This window comes from Anabrus simplex, chromosome 1 (genome assembly GCF_040414725.1).
Source record: "Anabrus simplex isolate iqAnaSimp1 chromosome 1, ASM4041472v1, whole genome shotgun sequence".
Classification (NCBI taxonomy): domain Eukaryota; kingdom Metazoa; phylum Arthropoda; class Insecta; order Orthoptera; family Tettigoniidae; genus Anabrus; species Anabrus simplex.
The window spans coordinates 1,336,882,036-1,336,902,189 of record NC_090265.1 but is presented as its reverse complement, the minus strand read 5'-3'; the positions used below and the strand labels follow the sequence as shown (position 1 = coordinate 1,336,902,189).

The 20,154-nt window shown below is 41.9% G+C and overlaps 1 protein-coding gene across 1 annotated transcript in view; it reads right to left on the bottom strand.

Annotated features, from left to right (window-relative positions):
- The window catches only part of LOC136858935 (titin), a 186,325-nt gene that overhangs the window by 63,641 nt on the left and 102,530 nt on the right, over nt 1-20,154 (bottom strand). Inside the window, exons 6-7 of the mRNA XM_068225760.1 lie at nt 19,489-19,674; nt 15,388-15,536 (exon numbers count right to left, since the gene is read on the bottom strand). Coding sequence (XP_068081861.1) covers nt 15,388-15,536; nt 19,489-19,674 — 335 coding nt within the window. The remainder of the gene's footprint in view (nt 1-15,387; nt 15,537-19,488; nt 19,675-20,154) is intronic.

Here is a 20,154-nt window from a genome sequence, read left to right as displayed (position 1 = left end):
GGCGTCTTCATCATCATTTCATCCTCATCACGACGCGCAGGTCACCTACCGGAGTCAAATCAAAAGATCTGGACCAGGCCTCTCCGGAGGCCACACGCCATAATAATAATAATAATAATAATAATAATAATCATAATAATAATAATAATAATAATAATAATAATAAATAAACTCTTCCTTTTCCATTAAAACTTCCATTGATTATTTCTTCGAAATAGATGTTGAGCAGTGTCGGCGATAAACAGCAGCCCTGTCTTACACGTCTTCCTAATTCAATGTATTCACTCATCTCATCAAAACCGAGCTCGATAGCTGCAGTCGCTTAAGTGCGGCCAGTATCCAGTATTCGGGAGATAGTAGGTTCGAACCCCACTGTCGGCAGCCCTGAAAATGGTTTTCCGTGGTTTCCTATTTTCACACCAGGCAAATGCTGGGGCTGTACCGTAATTAAGGCCATGGCCGCTTCCTTCCCACTCCTAGCCCTTCCCTGTCCCATCGTCGCCATAAGACCTATCTGAGTCGGTGCGACGTAAAGCAACCAGCAAAAAAAAAAAAATCTCATCAAAAGTCCAGTGAATCCCCGCGAATGCCACTCCGTCCACATGTCACGAACACATTTTCAGTCATTTATTAAATGCCGCGCCGGATTTAGATTGTACGACGAAGGATCCCTTCAAAGTAGCACTGAGTTACTCAGCGAGCCTTAGTATCTCCTGTTTATGTTGTCAGTGAATGTATCTGGAAAGAGATCGTACGGTAAAAGTACGTGTATTTTCTATTGGAGGGCCATTCTTAACGTCGCCATTATATCTGTAACTTATACGACATGGCTAGTTAAGCCAGACAGTAATTCTCCGTGGATCGTAGCCCACACTAACGATACAGTTATCGGTGTGAGAAAAGCGTGCGCATTTTTCTCTCCTGGCTCACAGTAGGTTTACGGGATAAGAATGTTTTGGCGTACAGGTCGAACAGGAATTGAGAAGTGATATAATAATAATAATAATAATAATAATAATAATAATAATAATAATAATAATAATAATAATAATAATAATAATAATAATAATAATAATAATGTCCGGGGACGGCACAGTGTCTTAGCTAATGGCTTTACGCCCGGAAGACTAAGGTTCGAATCCCGGTCGATGCTGGGTTGGAGTTTCAACTGAAAAATCACGTAACTTCAGATAGGGCATCTGATCTAAAATCCCCTGACCAAATAAAAATGAGCCTGGATGAGTCCCGTGACCCTAGAAGAAAGCAATAACAAGAATGTCCAGTTCCTTGATTAACTGTGTTTAGGGTCCTAGGTTCGCTTCTTGACCAGGCCAGGTATTTTAGCCATATCTTGTCGATTTCCCTAGTTCAGAGACTAGGTGTATGTGTTTGTCGCATTACACAACTCTTCGTTGCCGGGATGAACGGCTCAGATGGTTGAAGCGCTGACCTTCTGACCCTGATTTGGCAGATTCGATCCCGGCTTAGTCCAGTGGTATCTGAAGGTGTTCAAATAAGTCAGCCTCTTGTCGGTATTTTTACTGGCACGTAAAAGAACTCCTGCGGGTACCTCGGCGTCTTTGAAAAGCCGTAAACGTAGTTAGTGGGACGTTAAGAGAAGGTGGAATCAGGGTACCATCCCCCTCTTAACACTAATGAGAGGAAGAAATGGGGGAACTTCGACCTTTTAAATAATGAGGGAATCGTCTATATAAAGGGAAGAGCCACGAGGGGTGTGAATTTGAAATTTTCCTTAGGCTTCGCAAACCTATTTCCGTCAGGGTTACCCTTCTTACCCTCATCTTGCGTCGGGTAGGATATATAGAATGCTACTTGTTAGGGGCGTCGACCTATTCGCCCCTACTTGCACCATATGTTATGAACCTGCGTGTATTTGGAAATTGCGGAAGTGTACAGTGTTGAATGTGAGGAAAGGAACGTTAAGGACGACACAAACCCCCAGGCCAGGGATATTAATATTTTACAATTAAAACCCCTGACATGGCCGGGAACCGAACCCGGGCCCGCCGGGTGACAGGCGGGCGTTTTTCCTGTTACACCGCGGGGCCGGACTAGAATATATATATACATATATATATATATATATATATTATGGACGTATTCTACGGTCCCACTCTTAAGAGGATGAGACCTATGAGTTAATACCACTTGGGAGATTGCGAGTCAGTATCAACGTTCTATTCTCGTTAAAAGGTCGCAAGACCGTAATAAACAATATACAAGTTAAAGGTTCTGGAAGTAAATCTGAGATCTGTCTGCAAGTATATTAAAATGTCGAGAGATAGAACTAATGTGAACACGAGGAATCTGTTACATGTCGACTATGGAGCCAATTAATCAATAATGTTTTCAGCACCTTAATGTCCGGAAGACGATGTAAGACAATGCAATAGCGCAGTAGCTGGAACAACAAAACAGTTGATCAGGAAAGGCTTGAGAGGGAACGTCTCAGAGGGTTGATGTAAAATAATACAAGGTTAAAATTAGTACTGGTCTTTGGTGCCTGGAGTGATTTATGGTCGGTAGGAAGGAACGCTCTCTGCTCGTGGAAAACCTCCAAGTCGATTAGAAAGAGTACTCGTAGGTCACACGTACAATCCATTATTGGTGGAACGAAACAAGTTTCTCAGATTCTCAATAGCTTATTTCATAAGCTCTGTCTAAATACATTTTAAAATAATGGTTTGGGATGAAGAATGTTATAAGGAGAGTCAAAGTCAAAAATCATCTCAGTACAGGCCATGAAGGCTCCAGGAAGGACATTTGACTCTAAAACCGGGCCAAATCGACCGAAATCTTCTACACACACACACACACACACACACACACACACACACACACACACACACACACACACACACACACACACACACACACACACACACACACGCGCGCGCACACACACACACACACACACACGCGCGCACACACACACACACACACACACACACACACACACACACACGACCCCGATAAAATTGGGGGAAAATCAGTAAGAAAAAGTCGCATATATATTTTATCTTAGAACTTCATAAATAACTTTACACTGAATAGATCTAACATTTACCGGGCGAGTTGGCCGTGCGTGTAGAGGCGCGCGGCTGTGAGCTTGCATCCGGGAGATAGTAGGTTCGAATCCCACTATCGGCAGCCCTGAAAATGGTTTTCCGTGGTTTCCCATTTTCACGCCAGGCAAATGCTGGGGCTGTACCTTAATTAAGGCCACGGCCGCTTCCTTCCAACTCCTAGGCCTTTCCTATCCCATCGTCGCCATAAGACCTATCTGTGTCGGCGCGACGTAAAGCCCCTAGCAAAAAAGAAAAAAAAAAAGATCTAACATTAGAAATGAGAGCGAGTATAAAATATGTTCACCGTTCTACAAAGGAATGATACTGTGTTAAGAGTTACATATTTCCAGAAGCTTTAACTAGTATTTTGTTACACACACAATCTGCATTACGATTTACTAAAGGCCTCATTAAGTTCTATCAAATAGAGAGTATCGCATTAAAATTGTGGAATAATATCTATTTATAATTTCCTTGCACTTTCTTTTGCTCTAGTTGGGTTCTTTGGTTAATTAAATAAGACTATAAATGAATGTACGTGAAAGAACAAGTAAATATAGATAATTATCAGAAAATTAACTGTTTTAAATTTGGGTACTATTGCATGGGCAAACAGCATTTGTACTCACCGGGTTTACCACGTTTATCTTCATGTTGATGGACCGTAACAGCTCGATGATAAATCAGACTTCCTAATGTCATTGGCAGCTTCCATGTACTCCTTGACTGTGACTTATACCCGCTCTGTTCTGGCAATAGCAGAAGATTCAAATGGGAAGGAATTATATTTTATCTTAAATACATGATTCTGGATCGCCATTGGCGGGGAGGATACACCTACCGTATTTCAGTCACTAGAGTGGATCACTCATACACAGTTACGATGAACCAACCTCTTCTCACATAGTAATGCCATCACCGAAATAAGCGAACTTTCACCCCTTGGGCTGTAAAACTCAACTGTGTACGATGCTATTATGAATTGTTGGTCAACAACCTAATCAAGTACTTTACGTAAACTGACACACGAAACCTTACGTAATACGACTGCAAGTATATAGATTAATTATTGCAAGTGGCGATGATGACGTGTGGCCTCCGGAGAGGTCTGGTGAAGATGTTTATAGTTGACGGCAAAGGACCTGCGCATCTCAATGTGTTGTGGTGGTGATGATGATCATGATGACGACGATGAGATAGGGAGAGGGTATCGTCACATAGCCTGCTCCTGTCGAATAACACCAAAGGGGTCTGCTCAAAGCTTAACGTCTCCATCCGACGGGAGAATCACATTCCCTTTTTACTTTAAACAGTGCTTGAAGAGTAAAATATTGTGCTAGGAAAATAAAACTTAAAATACCCAAAGCACTTACAGTATATAGGCATGTACAATAAAAAATAATAGATCGACATTTCAATTTCATTAATTTGAATGTGCAATGCATAGTTTATAGTGTAGACTATAACTAACGAGTTGCTTTCAGCCTTGCAAATGTGTGCCAGCAACAGTTCTTATAATGTTATATTACGTATGTAATCGGCTTGTGTTATTTTTGTATTTATTCGGAAGCTTATTTTACATATCCGGTCTCGAAAGCCCAGAATAACGGCCGAGAGGATGCGTCGTGCTGACCACACGGCCCCTCGTAATCTGCAGGCCTTCGGGCTGTGCAGTGGTCACTTGGCAGGCCAGAGCCCTTTCAAGGGCGTTAAGTGCCGTGGGGTTTGGTTTGGTTATTTTACATATACAACAACTAGTATTAATTTAATTGCTACCGTCGCCATAAAACCTATCTGTGTCGGTGCGACGTAAAGCAACTAGCAAAACAAAAAAGTAATTACTTAAGGTAATGAACCCCGTAGTGTAAGTTTAATATGTCATCCTCTTATACGCAGGCCCTGAGTTTAATTTCCAATCTTGTCTCAAGATTTTAAATCTAGACTAAGGTCTGGAACGGGATTCACTCAACTGAAGAACTGTTTCACAGGGCTTTCTTCAGCTTGAGTCCTATTATCTAGGTTTTTTTGGTTTGTTATCCATAATCATTCTACTCGTCGTCTTTCTACATATACTTGGATGTACTATAGTTTGTATATAACTTGCGCTTATACCGAGTTAACGCGATAATTGCGGATGCCTCTTTAAGATAAGTACCGGTAATTGCAAAGATACAAAGCCCATTAAGAGCCTTCTCCTCTAGTCAACTATCATGCAGATACTGGAGTACCACGACATCCTCAGTCATTTGCTTGACATTCTTTTATGCATCCGCTGCATCTTGTGTTAGACAATATTTCGTATGAGTGAAAACCGTTCTAGCACTTACTCAAAAATTAAAAATCCTTAGACATGATTGGGAATTGAACTCAGGGCCTACGGAGAGGATTGTTGGCCAGTTGTAGGCTACTTCCTCCTAAAACGATAATCACCACTATCGTCAGGGTCCCTGGATAAAAGGAAGACATACTATCCCTACACTACGGGGTACAATACCCTAAATAATAAAATTAATACTAATAGCTGTACAGGTAAAATAAGCTTCAGAATTAATTTCTTTGTTTTTTTTTTTGCTAGGGGCTTTACGTCACACCGACACAGATAGGTCTTATGGCGACGATGGGATAGGAAAGGCCTAGGAGTTGGAAGGAAGCGGCCGTGGCCTTAATTAAGGTACAGCCCCAGCATTTGCCTGGTGTGAAAATGGGAAACCACGGAAAACCATTTTCAGGGCTGCCGATAGTGGGATTCGAACCTACTATCTCCCGGATGCAAGCTCACAGCCGCGCACCTCTACACGCACGGCCAACTCGCCCGGTGCTTCAGAATTAAGAAAACACAGTCGATTATATACGTAACATAACATTATTAAAAAAAAGTTACTGAAATGTATGCCCACTTACAGGGGATTCGAGAAACAGCAGAAAAGTTAGAATACAAGTCTCTTTGAAAAACGTTCTCTTAATAAAACTGAACAAAGGTTTGACTTCACTTACATCTTTAGATGCTTCAGTAATTTCACAATCTAGTCTAAAATTTAACTGCACACTTCTGTCGATCCCGTTTTCACCAAGAGATCGTTGGACTACAGACCATAATAAGTTGTGCATTTATACTCCGCACGGCCTTACTTCTAAATTGAAGTTTCGTAAAACAAATGAGCATCGCCTTCCCTCTGTTGCCAGCGCGCTACGCCTGCGAGAACAGCTGATGCAATACAACCGCTGTAAACAGCCCTTTTAAATTGTAATACAGTACTCAGAAAAACGAATGAATATGGATTGAAAACAAATTCACAAGAACTACACTTTCTAACAATATCTGTCAGTAAAAGAGAATATATTATTAACAATAAAAGGGAATGAGGTAAAAACGTCACTAACGGCTAATGGCTGGCACAGGAAGGAGATTATGGCCTACAAAGGGAACACTCTACTGATCTAAGTCACTGGAACCCTCCAACATGAAAAACACAGTAAATATCGAAGGAAAATGCAAAAGATCGCTAACCGTACCGAATACCATACACGCTGAACGAGATAGGTTAACCACGTGGTGAATGTAAATATTAGAGTTGGCAACTTGGTTTCGAGATCGTGCTCTGCCGATATAAATCGATATGAATGGCAGCTTGGGATTGGATGGATGTCTGTGCTTCAGCGCATAACCACCAGACAGAGCCAAAATCTGCTAAAACGTCAATTTAGAAGTAGAGCCGTACGGAGTATAGTCTGTAAAGTATATTGTTGCCGTACAATTGTTTAAAGATTTAACCAGCCTACAGAGTGTTATGAATGACTTTCCATTGACGAAATCACTTATAAATGCTTTCTACAGGAGGGTTGTTTACTTCGCCTGAATATAACGACGATTAGCTAACAAGCAGCCAGGAATAATTTCTCTTGCACTATGCGTGCCTTCTTATTGTAATGCTGTGATAGGTCGAGCAATCAACAGTCTGACGACAGGTGTCATTACGCTCGAATAATTGAGAGCACGTCAGCACTTCTCACGGAAGTGAAACTGTCTCTTCAAAGTTATCTCATAGTTCCAATTTGAAGATAACTTTGTTTACAAACTCGTGCTTATAGTAGTTCATAGAGCCCAATGAACGCCTGGTCCGGGAGAGTTCTTATAGTATTTCAAGACTTGCGACACGTCTGTGCCAAATTCGGTACTCGAACTGATTCTTGCATGACTTACTCGTGCTTAGTCCTATCAATAATAATAATAATAATAATAATAATAATAATAATAATAATAATAATACAATCCTCTCTAATCTCCCTTGGTCGACTCATATTTTCTTCCAGTCCAGATAAAATTCGAGTAATGAGGTCCAGTGGTGCTTCAAACTTCCCATCTATCTTACTTCTTCCCTTTTCTTCAGCTGTTACCTTTTCTTCTTCCTATTGAAAATGAAAACCTACAACCTGTTTTCCAGTCATTGACCGGGTCAGGGATGTAATGAATGAAGCAGATATAGGCTGTTAGTACGATGGGGTCGCCACTCCCAAAGTGATTTATTAATGAATGATAGATGCTCTGAAATGAGAATGGAGAGTGTTGCTGGAATGAAAGATGACAGGGAAAACCGGAGTACCCGGAGGAAAACCTGTCCCGCCTCCGCTTTGTCCAGCACAAATCTCACATGAAGTGACCGGGATTTGAACCACGGTATCCAGCGGTAAGAGGCCGACGCGCTACCGTCTGAGCCACGGAGGCTCACCTTCTTCTTCCTGTTATTCGACAGATTTGCTCTTTCTAACCTATATATATGTTATGGGGGCTTTTGATCTCGGTAATTTAGTCCTTGAGGCAGTAATGTCAATAATCATCTGATCCAGAGCATGCTTTAAAATGAAATGGAAATTACGATTGAATGACGGTAGTAGAAAAGCAAGCTTGAAGGATTTAGATGACTATCTCAAGTCGCAAACGAAGAGGAATCCAAACCTCTGGGATATGTCTTTTCCATCCTATCATTGCATTGGCTGGAATGCAAGCCCTGGCCACCTTGGCAAGAATGTTGCAACGAAGTCACTAAGCTATCATCCCTGATAATTTAGGTGTACGTTTAGTATGCCTACCTCACCTTCGATTCCCGACCAGTCCAGGGCTGTTCAATTCTGGGCTGAAGATAGCAGTATGGTTCACTCAGCTTCTGAGACCAACTGAAGATGTGTTGAAATGATAGGCAGCAGACCCGGTCGCAGAAATCTGAGGATGTCATTGCGCTGATGTCCAGCTCCATGGCTAAATTGTTAGCGTGCTGGCCTTTGGTCACAGGGGTCCCGGGTTCGATTCCCGGCAAAGTCGGGAATTTTAACCTTAATTGGTTAATTTCGGTGGCACGGGGGCTGAGTGTATGTGTCGTCTTCATCATCATTTCATCCTCATCACGACGCGCAGGTCGCCTACGGGAGTCAAAAAAAGACCATCTGGCGAGCCAAACTTGTCCTCGGACACTCCCGGCACTAAAAGCCATACGCCATTTCATTTTTTTTCCATTGCGCTGATCTCATGAGTCTCCGATATCTGCTCGGCAGCAGTCATTTTGGCTCGCCACCGCCCTCAATGGACTGCATGTACCAAGGGCTTTTCCGAATCGCATAACACAATACATATTTCGACATTTAAACCGAAAACATGGCGCAACAGCCCCGAAAGGCCATGGCCTACCAAGCGACCGCTGCTCAGCCCGAAGGCCTGCAGATTACGAGGTGTCATGTGGTCGGCTCGACGAATCCTCTCGGCCGTTATTCTTGACTTTCTAGACCGGGACCGCCATCTCCCCGTCAGATAGCTCCTCAGTTGTAATCACGTAGGCTGAGGGGACGTCTAACCAGCCCTCAGACCCGGGTAAAGTCCCTGATCTGGCCGAGAATTTCGACATTCACCGCAGGCAAATACTGCGATGGAACTTCTTGGCAACTTGACGGACCGGCACAGAGAGAGAGAGAGTGATTACTCTATCTCTCATTCATGATCCCCTCACTTGCATTTCATTTGTCGTGCCTCTAGCTATTCGCTTCATTGATTAGCAATATGGTATTTTATACTCGTGTTTAATTTTAAATTTTACTAGCTGTTAACTTCTTGGATGAATGGTTAGCGTAGCGGCGTTCCTTTCCGGACCATTGGCTTGGAGACAGGGTGTAACCTCTTAATAAATATCACTTGGTCTTGGACCATTTTATATGCAGGTATGGTTCTCTCTTTTTCACTAGACCTTATATATTTCTGTTATCGGATATATTATTATTATTATTATTATTATTATTATTATTATTATTATTATTATTATTTCCTCCCGGCTCTTTAGGTGAATGATCAGCGTCATTGCACTCGGTTCAGATTGCCCCGGGTTCGATTCCCTGCCGGATCGGTGATTTTAGCTGAGTCTAGTTAATTCCTCTGATTTGGGAAACTAGCTAGCTGTTAATATCGCACTGCGTTTTCGACAGGATGAAGAAGACCTACCGACTGACAGTGACCTTGATTCATTTACAGCCTCTTTATTTTCCTGTTTTTAAACTGGAAACAACGAAAATTATATTCATTTCTGTTGACGATAGGGGCTGTTCCTTGAAAAAGGCAACGGCCGCTCTACCTTTCCAGTCCTACGTCTTTCCTATCGCAGCGTCGCCGAAAACTCATAGTGCGATGTTAAATGGCTAGAAAATAAAACAAGTACCTCAATCGACCAGAAGTAGAGTGTCTGAATTCACGCGTTCGATCCTGACCGAAGTAGCTGCTTACTGAATGACGGGCAACATTCTTGGCTCCCCATGTCATAATTATTAACTTATTGACATTTTACAGACCCCTGATGGTACACTCTGGGATCACCAGACACAATGAACGCATCCTTAGGAACTGTTCCACTGATAGATGGCAGGAAATTGGAATGTCAGAAATGGTACGCAGGTCACCTAAATGATACCACTTCTAAAGATCTGCACCGGGCGAGTTGGCCGTGCGGTTAGTAGCGCGCGGCTGTGAGCTTGCATCCGGGAGATAGTGGGTTCGAACCCTACTGTCGGCAGCCCTGAGTATGGTTTTCCGTGGTTTCCGTGGTTTTCCGTGTGAGCTTGCATCCGGGAGATAGTGGGTTCGAACCCCACTGTCGGCAGCCTTAAATATGGTTTTCCGTGGTTTCCCATGTTCACACCAGGCTGTACCTTAATTAAGGCCACGGACGCTTCCTTCCCATTCCTAGGCCTTTCCTATCCCATCGTCGCCATAAGACCAATCTGTGTCGGTGTGACGTAAAGCAAAAAAAAAAAAAAAGTTCTGCATCTCGATATTTGAGTCCATATAAATTTTATTACTCTCACTCAAGCCTAATATTTGTCGCCGTTATCTTGGGGTTTGTATGTCCAGTTTCTGATCTGCTGCCACGAATTCAAGACTATTTTGAGAGATTGGAACATGGTGCATCCAGTCGCATGTAACACATTGTTAACAGGAGCAATATACCGGGCGAGTCGGCCGTGCGGTTAGGGGCGCACAGCTGTGAGCTTGCATCCGGGAGATAGTGGGTTCGAACCCCACTGTCGGCAGCCTTAAAGATGGTTTTCCGTGGTTTCCCATGTTCACACCAGGCTGTACCTTAATTAAGGCTACGGCCGCTTCCCTCCCACTCCCAGGCCTCCCCTATCCCATCTTCGCCATAAGACCTTTCTGTGTCGGTGCGACGTAAGACAAATAATAATAATAATAATAATAATAATAATAATAATAATAATAATAATAATAATAATAATAATAATAATAATAACAGGAGCTATAAGCTCATGATGTCGTTGACCAGGATGTTTCAAACATCAGCAGCAAAACACAAAACAAGAAAAACAAACACAGTTAAGTCATAGGGACCAGACGCTACTTGAAGTGAAGGACACTTATGTAAATTGACCATGTGCGTGCGTGTGTTGGGAGGGGTGGGGTCTCAAAGAGGAACAATTGCTGTATACTGTCAACTTTTGAAGGGACAGAGGGGACTGGTAAAATTCTGAAAGGTTTAAAAATTGAGAAGTTAAATTTCAGCTCAAATCACTGTTAATTAGATACGTATGTATTATAGATACAAACATACGAATCAACAATCGGAAAAAATCTTGTATTCAGTGCACATGTAAAGGAGTACGCTTTTTTTAATCGTACTTGTGCCCATGAGAGCTCGAGTCTGACAGTTTGAACGGTGAAAGCAACAACTACGAGGTGCGCTGTGTTGCCATAGTTACCTCCGCCTGCGGTATATCATTCTTTAACACAGGTTGAGTGTTTAATCTATACCACTATAATAGAGAGAGAGTATATCTGGAGGGTAATCTCAGAAACTACTGGACCTATTCTAAAAATTATATCACTAATAGAAAGATACATTATCTCTTAGTGCTATAAGCTGTATTTTATGTTGTTAAATGTACGTTTTCACCGACTCCCAAAGGCGTTTAAGGAGTGTGGCAGAAAAAAAAATTCATTGATACATTAACCAGGAGAACTCCGCAACAATTTAACCTAAAGACTTGAACTTTGGAAAGCATTTTACTTTTTCCGATTACAGATTTCATAGGAACACTTTTTTTGGAAATCGACCCCCCACGGGTTAGGGAGCAGGGTTAAAAATCGAAACCTAGGAAAAATGGCCGAGTGGGGTAAGAAATGAAGGAGTTTAATTCGTGCATTAAAACATTAATTTAGAACTTGAGCAGAATGCAGAATGAGGGGGGGGGGGGTTAGTAGCGTGACAGGGGTTCTCAGAGTCAGTGTTGGTCGGGGGGGGGGGGGGGTATCGAAATCACCGGGCTGAGTGGCTCAGACGGTTGAGGCGCTGGCCTACTGACCCCAACTTGGCGGGTTCCATCCTGGCTCAGTCCGGTGGTATTTGAAGGTGCTCAAATACGTCAGCCTCGTGTCGTGTATTATTATTATTATTATTATTATTATTATTATTATTATTATTATTATTATTATTATTATTATTAAATAGCCAAACCTAGGAAAACGGAAGAATGGGATATCAAATGAATGAAAGAACTTAATTTGTACATTACAAAATTAATTTGGAACTTGAGCAGAATGGGGGGGGGGGTGGTGAGTTACTGAGACAAGGGGGGCTGAGAGGTGAGATGAAAAACCGTGAGCAGAATCGGTCGGGGGTTTATCGAGGCAGGAGGGCTGGAGGGGTGGGGTTGGGGGGTGGGGGTGGGGGGTAGAAATCGAAACCCACGAAATGCGGCCGAGTAGGATATCATATGAAAGAGATGAATTGATTAATTTGTACATTACAAAAGTAAGTTCGAACATTGGTAGGAAGTCAATGGATACATTTAATTACAAAATGCATAATAATCATTGTAATATTATAAAGAGAGAGTGCGAATTTTGTGAGTTTATTTATATATGGAGGGCACTACTGCTCCAGTTGCAAAATTATTTCACTAATAGAAAGATACATTATCTCAAATGTCAACAGCATCTTCATTGGTAGGGATGTTCATGAAATAGCGAGAAACAGCTGACGCGGTCAGCAGCATGGACATTGGAACACTGGATCTGCACCTCAACGATACGCAGCGCTGTAATGTCGTTGCTTTCTTAGTAAATATGCAGATGGTTGGCACTTGAACTACTCTTGACTTACGAACCTCTTTGTCAACAGAACGAAAAGAACAGTAGTGCATCGAAATAAATACTGGGGGAAAGTAATTTGAAGACTTGGTAAGGTTGGTCATCAAAACCTATTAAAAATAATTGGTAGTTGATTGGCCTAGCTACCTACTTATTTTTAATAACTACGTACCTACCTTACACACGCGCGTCAGAAATTGTCCTCGAAACGAAATCAAGCATGCCAAAAAGAAAATCTAGATTGACAGGTGGTGTTCTCGAGGTTAATAATGGCACTTCTCAGCTTCTACTGAACGGATTGAAATAAAACTAAGTACAGGGAAATTCTGATCTCCATTTTAATACAGTAAAGGAAAGTTTCATGAAACATGGATAAGCAGTTTCGCGTTTATTCAACCGAAACAGTTTTCAATAATGGATGTCTATCTACAGAGCGGATACTATCAACGCTCTCAAAAACCCAACAAAAACGATTGTACGAACAGACACTATATTCTCGTAATGTTAGATTATTATTATTATTATTATTATTATTATTATTATTATTATTATTATTATTATTATTATTATTGTGTTACCTAGTGCTTTTTATTAAACTTAGCTCTACACACTGGTTTCCCACAGACCACACATATATTTTTAACTGTTGAACATGACTTCATCTGCTTCTGATCGGTAGTTCTATTCTTTCTATGTCCTCTATGTCCGGCTCAATGGCTAAATGGTTAGCGTGCTGGCCTTTGGTCACAGGGGTCCCGGGTTTGATTCCCGACAGGGTCTGGAATTTTAACCATCATTGGTTAATTTCGCTGGCTCGAAGGCTGGGTGTATATGTCGTCTTCTTCATCATCATTTCATCCTCATCACGAAGCGCAGGTCGCCTACGGACGTCAAATCAAAAGATCTGCACCTGGCGAGCCTAACATGTCCTCGGACACTCCCGGCACTAAAAGCCAACAAAAACGATTGTATCAACAGACACTATACTCTTGTAATGTTAAATTATTATTATTATTATTATTATTATTATTATTATTATTATTATTATTACTATTACTATTATTATTATCATTGTGTTACCTAGTGCTTTTTATTAAACTTAGCTCTGCACACTGGCCATTTCATTTCATTATGTCCTCTATCAAGTCAGCTGATACTCCTGCAAGACGATTACCATGTTTCTTTTAAAATCAGTTCATATAACCTGTGACCATAAAGTTCGGTGAATGAAGTCAGAACGGTCGATCCGGCAACACTGGCTACACACAACGCTGCACCTGCGTATCAGCAGGTTTTGACCACCTGCTCCCAACGTTGTTCACTTGAGCATCGTGTGTGTGTCATGTAAGACCTGTTGAACACAGTGCGTGTTTAGTGCGTTGGTTCTGAACTGCGAACAGGAACATGAACGACCAAAAGATCAATGTAGCCTACAGTTTTGTTTTAAGCCTGGCAAGACACCGAAAGAAACGCATGCGATGCTGGTACGTGTTTATGAAATGGAAATGGCGTATGGCTTTTTGTGCCGGGATTGTCCTAGGACAAGTTCGGCTCGCCAGATGCAGGTCTTTCAATTTGACACCCGTAGACGACCTGAGTGTCGTGATGAGTACGAAATGATGATGAAGACGACACATACACCCAGTCCTCGTGCCAGCGAAATTAACCAATTATGGTTAAAATTCTAGACCCTGCCGGAAATCGAACCCGGGACTCCTGTGACCAAAGACCAGCACGCTAACCATTTAGCCATGGAGCCGAACTACGTGTTTATGAATATCAAGCACTGTCCTTGAAGTGTGTGTACGAGTGGTTCGCCCGTTTTCGAGGACGCCGAGAAAGTGTTTCTGACAACCCCCGTAGCGGAAGACCGGTGACCGCCGTCAGTGACGGAAACATTGAGAAGATGAGGACATTAATCATGAACGATCGGCGATTAACTGTGCGTTTGATAGCGGATGAACTGCAGATTAACCGTGAATCCGTGCATCAAATCGTTACCCAGAAGTTAGGGAAGAGGAAAACGTGTTCTCGTCTTGTGCCACATCACTTGACTGACGATCAGAAGCAGGCATGTTTAGAGGCTTCACAGGATTTTGTCGAAACGGTGGATGCCACACCAAATTTCTTTAACTGTATTGTCACTGAGGATGAAACCTGGTGTCTCAGGTACGACCCTGAAACGAAACGGCAAAGCATGGAATGGCGTTCTCCGGGAACCCCTCGTCGGAAAAAGGTCAGAGCCGAAAAGTCGCGCATCAAACTCGCTTTGAAAGGAAAGAGATTTGACGATATTCCTGATATCCAACGAAACGTGACGAGGCTTTTGAACGCCATCCCAAAGGAAGCCTTCTTGCAAAGTTTCCAGGACATGTATCGCCGATTTCAGCAGTGCATAGTTATGGGAGGGGACTATTTCGAAGGACAGTAAGGTTACTGTCGTGCATTTTTCATCAATGTTGATGGTACAGGACTATTAACCGAACGTTATTTTCACAGGTTGTATTAGCCAGCAAGTGATATATGATTAATTTTTTAATAAAATTGGGTCTACTAGATCCTATGTGCAGTCCGCGTAACATCAAAATAAGTTCGTATGCTGTGGGACATAGAGGAAGGTTGCCTAGTTGTACTTCCTCTTAAAACAATAACCACCATCACCACCACCACCACCACCACTGCTGTGGGACCTCCACGGTCACTTTCTCAACAATGACCACATCTAGAGTTACTTCATTGTTAAGAATTAGCCATTCAGTTGATACACTAAGTTCACTGAATGGTGGAGAGATTACAATCCACATGGCCAACTGTAACATATTTACCAATACATTATGAGAGGGATCTCTTGGTCTTGCCTCCCCACCACCCTGCCCCCTTACTTTTGCATGATTTTAAATTTTCAGAACCGGGCTTTTCCCCTTCTGTTTGTAAGAAGTACAACCTGCCCCACCTGTGAATATCACCGGCACAAAACTTTGCCACTGGGCAGTGATTGTTATCTAGCTCCCAGTCTTTGTATAATAAACACGCTGAGAAATGCTCTGTCATCCGCTCTAACTGCTCGTCTGCTAGTAATATAATCAACAGTAGTCTGATTCAATTTTGCTCAGCACGACAGATCACAGCTCAAGTTTCTGTACTTGAGGTACTGTAGTTAGCTCTCCCTTCCCGTCCAGTAATAGCCCATGATGACTCCAGATAGACAGTAACCTTGTCATGTGAGGGCTTCTTCGGTAGAGAATGTAATGCACATTTTAACTTCTTTGACACTGGACTTACAGAAGTTGAGTCTTTTCTAAACGATGTGTTCTTCGAACAAATGACGTATTCATACCGATATATTTTCAGACTCAAAGATATACACTCTCCAGGAAAGTCGAAAAACTTATCGGAAAACTGGCATTGTTATCGGATTGGGACTAGACTGGAAGTTATGGCCGAGTGCGATTGTCCGTGCGGGTCTGTGGTGTCAATTGGTTTTAAACCACCTATCACTGAAAACTTCGCGAGTGGCCTATTTCATAATACGAATAATTGAAGTGCCTAATTACAGTATAAAAGAGCATGCGGTACTTTAGCACTAACTATGGACTTTTTCGTACTGTCTTTAAATTTTAACTGTCTGCTTTACGTCGTACCGACACAGATAGGTCTTATGGCGACGATGGGATAGGAAAAGGCTAGGAGTGAGAAGGAAGCGGTCGTGGCTTTAATTAAGTTACGGCCCCAGTATTTGCCTGTGTAAAAATGGGAAACCATGGAAAATCATCATCAGGGCTGCAGACAGTGGGGCTCTAGCCCACCATCTTCCGAATGCAAGCTCACAACTGTGCGATCCTAACCGCACGGTCAACTCGCTCGGTACAGTCTTTAAAATTCAGCTGTCAGATCAATCTGACCTTCCCCATTTGATTGGTGGGTGAACTATCCCTCTAGTCTGATCCATCTGATCGTCCCCGGGTAGGTACTTTACCGATCCATGAACTGTCCGGTAGTTGAAAGATATCGGCGCATCAGTCACCTTGTAACAGAATACTGTAATCTATTAGAAACGTAGGCAATCTGTACATAATGTATATAAAACAACGACTCGCTTCAACCCGGAACAAGAACGTAATACTATTTGAACAGATCCTGTAAGCTTCAAATTTAAGATATAATTTGTGTACGTATGCCTATACCAAACGAATAATTCTTGGAAATATATTGTAATAATTAATCGTACTTAATATTCACGAAGTATTGCCCAGATTTCGACTAAGCTATAGCATTTAGAATACCTTCTCATGCATATCATCAGTATCTGATACAGTCCATCTGTTGTCTTTCCCTCTGTCTTTATCATATTTTCATTCCCTTTCCCACATATGTACTTCTAATGTAGGGATCACGTACATACATACATACATACATACATACATACATACATACATACATACATACATACATAACCGAGTGACTTGACCGTGCAGTTAGGGGCACGCAGCTGTGAGCGTGTATTCGGGAGATAGTGGGTTCGAACGCCACTGTCGGCAGTCTTGAAGATGATTTTCCGTGGTTTCCCATTTTCACACCAGGCAAATGCTGGGCCTGTACCTTAATTAAGGCCACGGCCAATTCCTTCTCACTTCTAACCCTTTCCTATCCATCGTCGCCATAAGACCTGTCTGCGTTGGTGCGACGTTAAGCAAATACTTTACATACATCTTCATTATAGACTGTGTCATGCTCCATGGCTAAATGGTTAGCATGCTGGCCTTTGGTCACAGGGGTCCCAGGTTCGATTCCCGACAGGGTCAGGAATTTTAACCATCATTGATTAATTTCACTGACACGGGGGCTGGGTGTATGTGTTGTTTTCATCATCATTTCATCCTCATCACGATGCGCAGGTTGCCTAAGGGAGTCAAATCAAAAGACCTGCATCTGGCGAGCCGACCATGTCCTCGGACACTGCCGGTACTAAAAGCCATACGCCATTTCATTTCATTATAGACTTATGCCTTTACTCGTTCAACAGCTATCTAACTAATGATAGGGCCTAAATTTGAATAATAATAATAATAATAATAATAATAAGAAGAAGAAGAAGAAGAAGAAGAAGGTCCAGTTTACAGTGGATGACAACGAAGTAGGAATTTTAGTAAATTACTTTATGAGTTTATTTGAGTTTGTAAATAGTTTTCACAATATGTTCCCCATATTTTGAATACATAAATCCAGCAAAAAAAATTCTCTGGTCCACCTTAGAACTAGCGTCATTCATTAACGGTCACATTTTCTTTTCATAGCAGCTCAGTACATCATGGCATACTTTCAATGCTCCGTACCACCATTACTGTAACAAACGCATCATGTTGTCATACCTCCTGAAGATGTTCTTTTATTTGGCAAACGTCAGTGCAAATAGTGTTGCTGACCTCCTTTTTCATTAAATTCCAATCAATCAATCAATCAATCAATCAATCAATCAATCAATCAATCAATCAATCAATCAATCAATCAATCAATCAATCAATCAATCAATCAATCAATACTGATCTGCATTTAGGGCAGTCGCCCAGGTGGCCTTCTCTTAAATGATTGAATATAATCGAATATATCGAATATAATCTTACGCTGTCTACCGGAAAAATGTTGAACCTTGAAGACAATCAGTGGGGTGTAACTGAATTACCACCATATATCTAGGTCAAAATAGTTCTTTACCTTCAAGTACACTCAAACAACAAATTTAACGTTATTGAAAGTTTCTGAAAGGGACTAGATTTAAACATCCTAATTCGTTTCCATCTACGATAAACTGGAACCAGTATGCTTTTGGAATGTGCCAGAAGGAAGGGGGAACACCGGACGACGTGAATATGTTGGTACTGGACCGGACTTCGTATGAGAAGTGGTGAAAAGGACCCGACGCATAAACATGCTTTAGAGAAAGAAATCACGAAACTTTAGTGCAGCTAACGCGTATGACCATTTCCTAAATGTAAGTTTACAGCTAAGCGACTCGTACTGCGCAGTCAATTGGCTCGGTTATTAGCCCTTTAAAGTGCCAAGCAAACTTCTTCGTCCCTTATCTTGTCTAATATTCCTCCTGCAATTTGAGGATTCAACCAGCCTCCCGGCTGATAGCTCAACACACAAAGTCCTAAGCAACATGTATTCTACAGTAGTGCTACACCATCGTATATACAGTACACACCGCACAAAATGTTTGGAATATCAAGGATGCAATGCAATAATAAAGTGACACAATGTTGTTTATTGTATTACAGAGACATACAATCTGGAAATATCAACTTTTACAAATGTTTTCTTCCAGTATCTAACGCAAATAAACAGTAATAGTGTAAAAGTCACAATTTATGGTTTTCTTTAGTGAAGGTTGTCCCTTCTTCACTCTGCCTTCGTATCATGTGACTTCCTTAATTAAGTCCACGGCCGCTCCCTTCCCATTCCTAGGCCTTTCCTATCCCATCATCGCCATAAGACCCATCTGTGTCGGTGCGACCTAAAGCAAATAGCAAAAACTTCCTCTGACATTGTTCAGATCTTGGACATACTGTGGTATCGCTTGCAATCCGTACATTGGCGTCATCTTGAGGAAGTAGGTCCCATTCTATCTGGGCAACTCTAATGATGTTTGAGACTGTGAAGGTTGTTGACGATCATAAACAGCAGTTTTCGACCTGTCACATGCATGCTCAATATAGTTCATGTAGAGTAAATTAACTGGCCAATTTATCGGTTGATACCCACCTTTATCATGAAGTTCTTCACTGATGCGACTCGACGAGGGCGAGCATTATCGTCGACGAAAATGAATTCAGCACTATATTCATCCCTAAAGAGCTGTGCAAACGGTCGAACAATTTCATCGGTATACCGCTGGGCATTTACGTCCCTCAAGTTGGTATCAAATGTGTACGACAGCCAAGCATAATCCTAGCCGAAAACATTACACCACCACTTCCAAATGTACACACCTCTTGAACATGTTGGTCCTTTCCACCACATCCTTTACGTCTCTACACCCTTTGTCGTCATTTAGCTGGCCTAAGTGATATCCGTTTTTGACCTGCAAACATGACATTACGCCATTCATCCAACCTCCAAATCCAATCTCCAATTAAGGTGTTGGAAGGCCAATCTCCTCCTCTCAACACAATGAAGATTCTCTACTTGAATACCTCGAATCTATCGAAATTACCTTAAATGGGCACTATACAGCCGATTGCGTAGTTACCTTCAAGAACTCATCTCGTGATTGTTGAGCAGTCGAAGTTGTCTCCTTTCCGCTGTTACGCAGGCATACCGATCTTGAAGTGGGTTTGTCACCCTCGGTCGACCTTTCCTTGGTCTGTTAGTCACATCATTGGTCTCACGGTACCTTTCGCACATTCTTGTAATGCACTTTGGGTAAAA